Here is a 6,530-nt window from a genome sequence, read left to right on the forward strand (position 1 = left end):
ATGCTGAGTAACTTAAGATCAGAGGATCATACAGGATTTAGACTACAACTGCCGATGAGTCAAAGCATTTACATGTCCATCCATAACTTTAACCTTTGCTTTTAACCCATTGAGACCTGAAGCCGATTCTACATGTCTCCTAAATCTCAACAGTATTCTCAAAAACGTATGTTTCTATATCAGTGGTGCTCAATCTTTTTCATGTCAAGGACCCCCAAAATTATATGTATTTGGCCGCGTACCCCCATCAAAATATGTTGTTCCAGGGACCCCCAGAAGCAAAGATTTGAGTTAAAAATGTTTGCTTTAAAAATATATGTATTCAAAGATTTGCACACATTTTCACGATTTTCAAAAATAGCAGATCTACGAGCTCGTAGCGCGGCACTCGGTGCCGCGCTATGAGCTTGTATATCTGCTATTTTTGAGTTGCCCAAAGTGTAAAATAATGCTTTTTAGCTCAAATCTAAAAACACAGTTCCAGGTGGGTTAAGTTCTTAATTGGTTAAGTCATTCAGTGCCACAAGTTACTGTAAGTTAAGCTTTTTTCTGGATCATTCCACACTGATGGAACTGAGAACTTTGATTGATTGATTGTGCTTTTTTTGACAAAATATTCAGAGTACAGTTATACAATAACGCTAAAAGGATAACACAAAAAACCCTGATGGCTTGTTTCCATTGTGGTCCTGTGTACTCAATTCATCAAGACATAAAGACATACTACACAATACTATACAAGAGATCATCAATACTAGGAGCAGTACAAGTATAGTAAAGTAAAAGTAACTGAAACACTTGAATTTGTTTAACTGTACAGTAGCCTACAGACCTTTGGCACTGACAATAGTATTGTGTTCTGTGTGCGAAGCTGGTATTATTCATTTGTCTGCTGGATAAACTATCAACATAAATAAGATGGTGGCTGTTTCGGGTCTTATAAATAAACATTCCAGTGACTCAGGCTACAAAGTGCTAATGAGGGCCAGCCCACTCCTATTTAAAGAGTATGATTAAAGATGTGTAATGTGTAATTAATTAGTAGTAACAAATCTCAGTGTTCCAGCGTCCAGCAGACGCTGTGATGTAACAGGTGTATGCAAATATAATCTGTCACCACGATCAATTATTGGTCAAACATAGCTGAGACAAGCTTCTTTCCCACCTCAAGAGAAAAACAGCCCTGACATATGATATTTAAATAGGATATACATCTAAAATAAAACCCACAAGTTAAAATGTTATTTTCTTCAATCTTGTGTATAGTAACTAGTTAGGGTCTGCAGTGTCTTAGACATAGTAAAGCATTAACTTAGTTTCTCAGAACTAAAAATAAGCGTCAACTGATACAGCTGAGCCTGTGTAGTATCAAAAGGAGACAGCATGGATGTCTTCAAAACCTTTTTTGCACAAAGGTTAACACAATATGTGTCATCTGCATAAAAATAGTCATTTATTTTTGCCATTATTATTAAAATGGTAAATAAAATAGGTCCAAGAATGAAGCCATGTGGGTCCCCATTCTGGACGGTTAAAACATTAGTCTTTCCATCAGACTGGGACTGGGTATAGTGTGTTCTCTCAGATAGGTATAGTTTCTAAATCAAGAAACTGATGACTGATTAAGATTTAAAGAAAGAAAGAAAAAATAAACCTTTAATAGGTCTATAAAAAGAGACATGGTGCTGCTTTTTAGCCAGAGAATTGATAAACTTTCATTGCTGCAGTAGGGTGAATCATGTTTCCTTAAACCTAATATCCCAAGACAGATCAATTTGTTTTTGGCTTAAACCTGACTAATATTCATATTATTCTAATGTAGAAATCACTTGATAATATGGTTACACGCTAGTGTCACTATTTTTGTCTTTGTTTTATGTTATAAGGGAGAATCTACACTGTGAAAATGTGTTTGTTTTGCTCAGCTGTCAGCATGAAAAGGGGTCTAAGATTAAAGATTGCATAGGAGACTGTTTTGCAAACTTGGTGACAGCAATCAGTATGCTGTGATTTTAATAATTGACACCATTTCTGATGTGTGCCAGATCAAGTTGACCCTTATTTTGGATGCATGTAATAGCTCAAACACTCCTTCCTCTAAATCTAATTATAAGGGAGCATTTCCAGGCTTTGTTCCCTGGCATTACAAATGTAAGATTTTATTCTGTTTTTCAGCTTCGGGGTAGTAGGTCTAATCTGAGTTCCCAGAAGCTATCGTTTAGGAAAACAGCTGAGCTTTTTCCTGAGAATTAGGGGGGAATAAAGAAAGCTATAGGGATGATTTCTCCAATGTTAAAAAAGTCACGAGTTCACAATAGGATCATGTTGATGATCCGATATTGCCCCATTATGACTAATTTCCGCCCCAGTGGGGATGCATTACCTTTCTATCTGCACCCTCCCTCCTCCCGACAGACCACGTGGAGGGAGAGTTAAGCAACAACAGGGTGTCACACTATACTGTCAAAGCCGTAACCACTGTCCGCCAGCCAAATAACTGCATGGATATGCTGCATATGAGTGCCCCCCCCACCCCCACATATATATCTGCTATTTAAAAAAAAATCTTGGAAGAAAATGTTTGAATGTATAGGAATATTTTTTTAAACATTTTAACCACACACACACACACACACACACACACACACACACACACACACACACACACACACACACACACACACACACACACACACACACACACACACACACACTTCTTGTGGACTGGAGTGCTGTCAAATGTTGGTCAAATAAACGCTTCAACCCTGTTGAGGAGGCAGGAAAGGAGGCGTGAGGTGGAGTCAAGGAGACGATAGAGGGAGGATCACTGACAGTGTTGCCATGTCTGCTTATTATAAGCGACTTTGGGCTTGTTTTTCTGTAAAATTGCTTGTAAATATTGGTAGTTGCGTGTTGGGGGTTTTGGGGTCTTCTTGTTTCTGACGTGTATAGTTACTTATTTTGGGGTTGTTTAAACCAGTGATTCTCAAACATTTTCATAAGATTTTCTAAGACCCCCAAATGAATATATATATTTTTCTGCCGACCCCCATCTGAAAACATTTTATGACAGGGACCTCTGAACAAGATTTGTGTTGTTAAAATGTTTCAAAAACATTACTATAAATTATAAAAAATGTCTTCCAAGATTAAAAAAGAAATTACAGATCTACAAACTCACAACACGTCGCATCACCACATGTTGTGAGCTTGTAGATTGGCTATTTTAAAATAGCAGGGTGAAGGTGAAGGGCCTTGCTTCTGTGTGTGTCTCCTTCAAAACCACTCTAAAAGAGCACTCACAGGTGGTTGCAATTCGGAACTGCATGGCCCCTGTAAATAATTCAAGCCTAGTATCACCAGAACCCCCGCCCCCCCACAACTGTTTACTGTACACGTTTATGTTTTTGCATAATATTGTATATTTGTCTGTCATTAAATGTTTCGATGAATTACATGGACCCAATGGAAACAAGCCATAAGTGTTTTCTTGGGTTTAATCCTTTCAGCGTCCTTTTGTAATAGAACTGTACTTTCTGTGCTTTTTTTGCAAACTGTTAATAAAGTATTCAATCAATCAATCAATCAATCAATCAATCAATCAATCAATCAAAAACCTGGTTGCTTATTTCTTTCACAATACCTGGCAACACTGTCGCTGAGCTGCGGCTGGAGGCAGTCAGACAGATGTCGTCAACTCTTTGGGAGGGATCTAAAAAAAAAAGAAAAAGAAAATCCCAACTCCTGGAATCAAGAAGCTACCGAAGAAGTGGAGATTATTTTGTGCCACCAAAGAAAGATGTACAGCTTTCATGACACTTTCTTCCACGTCGTTGATAATAGTTCGCACTTTAGCGTGAGAAACGCTCTTCATTCTGTGCAGTTAACTCTGAATTAAAGCTCCAGTCCGGTGGTATAAGGTTCGTCTCGGAGCGTGTGTCGGGATGTGAGTGTCAAACGGGATTATAGATTTTGGGGAGAGAGGACACACACAACAAGGAGTGAAAGTGAGGTTTCCCTCACTCAAGTGGGATTTATCGATTTTTTTCTCCGGAGGAGGATTTAAATCTTTAAAAAAGCTACGAAGTTATGATGAAAATGATGGAAAGTTCTTTCAAACAAGCTTTGAAGAAGCCGCCCTCCCTGCGGACCGCAGAGGTAAGCGTTTATATTAGCATGTGTTGCTAATGCTGCTAACTGACGGAACAGTAAACTGCTGCTTCACTGTGGGTTAGTTGGTTGTCATCAGTGGTGGAAAAAGAACTCACATCTTTTTTTACTGTAGTAAAAGTACTGTATCAATACCGCAATGTAGAAACACTCTGTTACAAGAACAAGTCCTGTATGCAAAATTTACTCGGGTAAAAGTATTAATTGGCATCAAAATGTACTTTAAGTACCAAAAGTAAAATTACTCATTATGTAGAATGTCCCATTTCACAAGTGTTCAAAATGTATAAAAAGTCTTCTGAAAATAGCAGATCTACAAGCTTATTTGTAGATCTTATTATTATTGCAAATAGCCAAAGTATATAGGGATGAATATTGGTTATTAATGCATGTTTTCTTGATCATGTTTACTAGTTATAAAGTAACTAGTAAGAAAAAAAACTACTGAAAAGTGAAAATACTCCAGTAAAGTAAAAAAAAATTAAATTTTTTCTTAAGTACAGTACTTGAGTACATGTACTTAGTTACTTTCCACCACTGGTTGTCATTCAAATCCAATTGCTTTGCTTCCAATATGTATCTGTGTAGTAGTTGAAGTTATAGTCTGTCTGTCTGTCTGTCTGTCTGTCTGTCTGTCTGTCTGAGCCTATCTCTGTCATAAAAATACACACAAATAAGTTGTGAAAAGTGTTCGGTCAGTTTTATTATTGTTACATTCAAGCGTGCACCACAAGTCTAGGGTTCTTGCTACTAGGATATGATACAAGCAGTACTAGAGGTCCTGGCATGATATAATAGTACTAGAGGTCCTGGTAGGACATACAACCAGCAGTACTAGATGTCATAGTGGGATATAATAGTACTAGAGGTCCTGGTAGGATATACGACCAGCAGTACTAGATGTCATGGTGGGATATAATAGTACTAGAGGTCCTGGTAGGATATACGACCAGCAGTACTAGAGGACAGGTCCAGGTGGGATATAAAACATACCAGTAGTACTAGAAGTCCTGACAGAATGGAAAATCAGCAGTGCTAGAAGTCCTGGTACTGGTAGGATATAAAACCAGCAGTACTAGAGGTCCTAGTAGGATATAAAACCAGCAGCAGTAATAGAGGTCCTGGACTGGTGGAATAGAAAACAAGCAATACCCCCCCCCTTCCTTTCCTATTTATATCAAGTACAAGCAATACTATGACAATGTATGAACTATGAAGCACTGGGTTTAATGCATTCAAATGAGTTGTAAGTTAAAAAGAGACAAACCCTAGGTTATTTAAATGCATGACGTTATTTCTAAGCGGGGAAATGTTTTTTCCCCCTTCAAAACCTACACTGAATGAAACCAGTTGAGGTTTAGTGTGTCACTGTTGCTTTCTCATCCCACCATGCACCATCCTCCTCCTCCTCCTCCTGCTTGCTGCCTCCTCCCAACTGAAGCTGTGGAATCACAGCTGGCTTGTCACTGCTTTGGCCAGTGCTATTCTACCCCAAAATAGCACACAGCACCATACTCCCATGTTCAGCTGCTGGTAATAGTTTTTGAGATGCAAGCACTTTTCAAAGCACAACCGGCTTCCCTAAACCACTAGCTTGCCGTCAGCTCTGCAGCTTTGTAAAAGGTCCTTTTTGATGGGCAGTGATCCTTTGTTTGTTTGTTTGTGTGTTTGCATGGTAAGTACGTAGAAAGCCACCTTTTTTCAGAGAGCACTTTTGTACGCAGCCAAACAAACCATAACAACCGCGTTTGGTTCTCAAACACAGTGTGCTCATAGGAGTCGGGCAGGTCAGTGATTTTTGTGAGTAACTGGCTGATGTAGCCCTCCTCGGCCCGCAGTCAACACATGTGAGGAGAGGGTCCAGGGAAAAAACGGCGCAAAATGCCTGAATTCACTCTACCACTTTGAATGCAAGAAGAGTCTGTATTCATTCATCTGCATTCTGTACCACTATGACCCTTCTGTATGCAGGGCAAGGAGTCATGTTGTAGTAGCAACAGTCAACTATTACACTGTGTGGTCAAATGGCAGTTTGACAGCCCTCATCTAAAAGGTTGGATTTGTCCATGCAGTCAGTGGAACAGCTAGTGTTGGATTCAAATAAATTGCTACGTAGATATACGATTTGTTCGAGTCAACTGTCGCAGCCCTAATATTTGTATGTTTTTTTTAAATCAATGTTGAGTCCTACCTACATACTGGTAAATCCCTCTGTATTTGTACAGTTGAGGGAGAAAGAAATTAGAGGGAAGTGTAGAGGGCATGCAATATGGCTGTGAAACGAAAGCTAGCCCCTGCCACTCTCAAAGCCCATATTTCATATTTTCTTGGATTTATCTTGTCAGAGATATTGTATCATG

At 38.9% G+C, this 6,530-nt stretch overlaps 1 protein-coding gene across 3 annotated transcripts in view; it reads left to right on the plus strand.

Moving 5' to 3' along the window:
• The first annotated feature begins 3,735 nt into the window (after window positions 1–3,735).
• The window catches only part of rapgef6 (Rap guanine nucleotide exchange factor (GEF) 6), a 198,542-nt gene continuing 195,747 nt past the window's right edge, over window positions 3,736–6,530 (plus strand). For all 3 annotated transcript variants that reach the window (XM_084074753.1, XM_084074754.1, XM_084074755.1), the window contains exon 1: window positions 3,736–4,158. In XM_084074753.1, coding sequence (XP_083930879.1) covers window positions 4,090–4,158 — 69 coding nt within the window. In that variant the 5' untranslated portion in view covers window positions 3,736–4,089. The remainder of the gene's footprint in view (window positions 4,159–6,530) is intronic.

The sequence above is a fragment of the Gymnoscopelus microlampas genome (assembly GCF_963454915.1).
Source record: "Gymnoscopelus microlampas genome assembly, chromosome: 12".
In the NCBI taxonomy this organism is placed as follows: Eukaryota; Metazoa; Chordata; class Actinopteri; order Myctophiformes; family Myctophidae; genus Gymnoscopelus; species Gymnoscopelus microlampas.